The 3410-nt window shown below is 39.2% G+C and overlaps 1 protein-coding gene across 1 annotated transcript in view; it reads right to left on the reverse strand.

Annotated features, from left to right (window-relative positions):
- The window catches only part of rftn2 (raftlin family member 2), a 35534-nt gene extending 32560 nt beyond the window's left edge, over window positions 1–2974 (reverse strand). The window contains exon 1 of the mRNA XM_015391937.1: window positions 2595–2974. Coding sequence (XP_015247423.1) covers window positions 2595–2733 — 139 coding nt within the window. The 5' untranslated portion in view covers window positions 2734–2974. The remainder of the gene's footprint in view (window positions 1–2594) is intronic.
- Window positions 2975–3410: the final 436 nt, after the last annotated feature.

Raw genomic sequence — 3410 nt, forward strand, 5'->3', positions numbered from 1 at the left:
AATCTGATTATTTGTAAATAAAGAGTGAATCGTTTGTGTTTTTATGGGGCCAGCAGTCTGTGGCTCTGTTCATGTTTGGGGTCACAGGCTGAGCTGGTTGGGGACCCCTGATCCCCTGGAGGTCAGGTTAAGAGCTTCACATGGAGATGAGCAGAAAACCTTCATAACTTCTGCAGGAGTTTATCTGAGGATCAATGGACAGCTGCTTTTTCCACATCAGCGGCGTCTAAAGGGGACCGCCGTTTGAAAACAGCCTCTGACCGTTTTCCCCGGCCGGCTGTTTACGTGCTCAGCTCCCATTCACAACTTAATCACCATTTCCTTCCAACTAGGCCGCGGCGAAAGCGGCCAGATGAAGGGATTATCCCAGCAGAGCAGCGGCCCCCGTTCAAATTAGACTCCATTTCCCAGCAGGTGGGGGGGGGGATTCATTTAGCCGCATGGGAAGGAGTGTGAATGAGAGAGTGTCCTTGTGCGAGGGACAGAGCCACTAGTGGAAGAGAGGGAAGGAAAATCATTGCTGACCCATTTTCTGACAAACTGAATGAACGTTCCTGTTGCCAGGAAAGGTCTGCGGTCCTTCAGGCTCCGCTGCTAGTTTAATACGCTTTATTTGGGTCCTAGCTTCCCTCTGTAACATAGTAATGCTGTTTTTACTAGGACTGAGAGAATCAGATTAATCAGTTATCGAAATAATTGTCAAATAATTTAGTAATCGATTAATTGTTAACCGGAGTATAGAGACTATACATTGTTTACTTTCCTGATTGCTTTCGCACTGGTGACATCATCAACACTTACACAGCGTGATGGTGTGACAATTGCAGCAGAATGGGGACAGAGGCTGTTAGCTGTTAGCGAGGGGTTAGACTAGAGGTGGGCCAAATAAATTTCACGAGAAATTGGGCAGTTTTACCTCGATAACGATAAACGCTCCGGCTCCTCTATCAGATATAAAGGCCTGTGCAGGAAATGCAACTGACCTATTTATAAATTATTTAATAAATCACATTACATATTGCTTTCAATTAATTAAAATCTTGTACCTATTCAGGTTTAAAGATTCAGCAATATCTCATTGAATAGGAGAAAAAGGTTTTTGCCTAAAGGTAATGGAGGCTTTTGCACAGCTTTGAACCTGTGGTTGTGCTGCAGGTGGGGGAGGCTGGATGTGTTACTCTGGGGAGTCCTGATAGTTTGCTGCTTAACTTTGCATTTTCGTGTTCTTTTTCTCAACATCTATGGCGTAATTTTGGTGTCACTGAACTGAGCTTGCAGAGAGAACAATGTGCACCGTTTAAACTCGTACATCCTCAATCAAAACCGGTCAATTATGACAACGCTCTCTCCACTTTAGTTTGCAAATTAAATATTAAGTTTGTTAAATAAATATTATGACAACGCTCTCTCCACTTTAGTTTGCAAATTAAATATTAAGTTTGTTAAATAAATATATTCAGATTCACATGCTTTTACTTTGGTAATTCACTTCTGCTTTTCAGCAAGGGAATTTGCATATTCGCTAGATACTTAACTAGCTTGGTGCTAGCTAAATGTTTAGTTTGTTAAATAAACATTTTATTTGGAGCTAAATACTTATTTAACAAACTAAATATTTAATTTGTAAACTAATTATTTATTTAACAAAGTAAGATTTTTATAAATGAATGACTGACAAGGTGGAAAAATGGCTTGAAAAAAGTAACCTCTTTATTTTTCTCTTAAAACGTGCTAAAAAACATTAATATTGCTTCTAATTTTTCATTTCTATGCACCCCATACATGAGTGCATGTTTCAACGGTATTTTTAATCCTCCATGATACGGTTCATATTATTAGATATAAAAATCGGTTCTTTAGTCTGAAGAATTAATGTCCAAAGAGAAACTTAATCATTTTATGTATGAAATGTTTGATTGTGTCAATAAATTTACAGATAAATGCTTCAGAAAAAACATTAAACTGTTTCAGACTTTTCATTTGTGGATGTGTGGGAAAGTTTTCCCTGGGCTTTGACTTTCAGGCTTCTTAGAGAATTGTATTATTATTATTATTTATTTTTCTTGGGAAATGGAACATGCATTATTCTTCAGATTGATTCAGCTTAAAATAATCAGTCCTCTCTGAGAAATAAACTCCTTTACAGCTGAACAAACACAAACTGATCAGGAAAACTAAAACTAACACCAGAAGCGAACAGTTTTAAATATATTTATAACAGTTTTAGCTGCAAATAACAAATATTTTAAACCACTTGTTGTTTTTAGACAACATTTAATTATAATATCATTTTAAATACTAAAGTAAATAAAAAATACTCTGCTTATGCTTAGAGGAGAAAGAAATGACCAATGCCTGAAAATGCATGATTGATTATATTTGTTATAACCAAAAGTAATTAATTAGTGTCGTTAAATACATCATGTCCTTTGATAACAGCAGTTAAAACATTCAGGATTAAATAAATGATTCAACAATCAGATCTTTTCTTTCGCTCTGCAGACATTAAATATTTAGCAAAGATTTGTGAGATTTAAAATAGAAGAAATAAAGACCGTTCAGGACAGCAAAGAGTTAATAATGAGAGGATCTACCTTCCAAGCTGAAGTCCAGCAGCACATAATCAAAGGCGGTGTCTGTCTTGGTCTCCACCTGCGGTCTCTTCAGGGTGGAGTAGATTTTCCCAGGACTGCTGTCCTCCGGGTCTTCCAGTTTCCTCAAGCCGCAGCCCATGTTCCCTGCAGCGGGGAGAGGCGCTCTCTCAGCGGGGTGGGGGCCACTCAGGAGCCGCTAACGGCAGCGCTCCATCCCTCCCCCATCGGAGCTCATCCTCCTCTGGAAACCGACACAGAGAGTGAATAAAGAGTGATCAGCGGGGTGTTTGAGAAGCGGCTCCAACTTTGAGGCCCCTGGAGAGGATGCTGCTGCTCACAGCGTGCAGGGAGGGAGCGCGCGCCTCTGGGAGAAAACTTTCCACCCCAGAAACAAGTTCACGAGCGGAAAAACATCACTTCCGCCCAAACTTCACAATAAAAAAAGTCTGGAAGTGTTTCCGGCAGTAATGGATTCTGCATGGCTGGAGAACCAACAGCTGTCTGGATGCTCACTTTGTTCAACTTTTTATCAGCTTTATTCCAAAAAAGGCTCCAACTCAATGATCAACACTAATTTATTTTTTTAACAAATGTAATTAAACTATGCTGTATATATTTATATTATCAGTTTTAATTCCCTTTAAATTCTATCCATGGCAGAGTTCCAAGTTTTCTTTGGTTACCTGGAACATCTGTTTTGGATATTTACTTTTTAACTGTGTGAATTGTAGGTCAGTGTTGAGCCGACCATGAACATTCCCATTGAGCCAAACATCAACATTCCCAGTGGGCTACTATTAACATTCCCAGTGGGCT

Source organism: Cyprinodon variegatus, unplaced genomic scaffold (genome assembly GCF_000732505.1).
Source record: "Cyprinodon variegatus isolate N-32 unplaced genomic scaffold, C_variegatus-1.0 Scaffold565, whole genome shotgun sequence".
Lineage (NCBI taxonomy): Eukaryota > Metazoa > Chordata > Actinopteri > Cyprinodontiformes > Cyprinodontidae > Cyprinodon > Cyprinodon variegatus.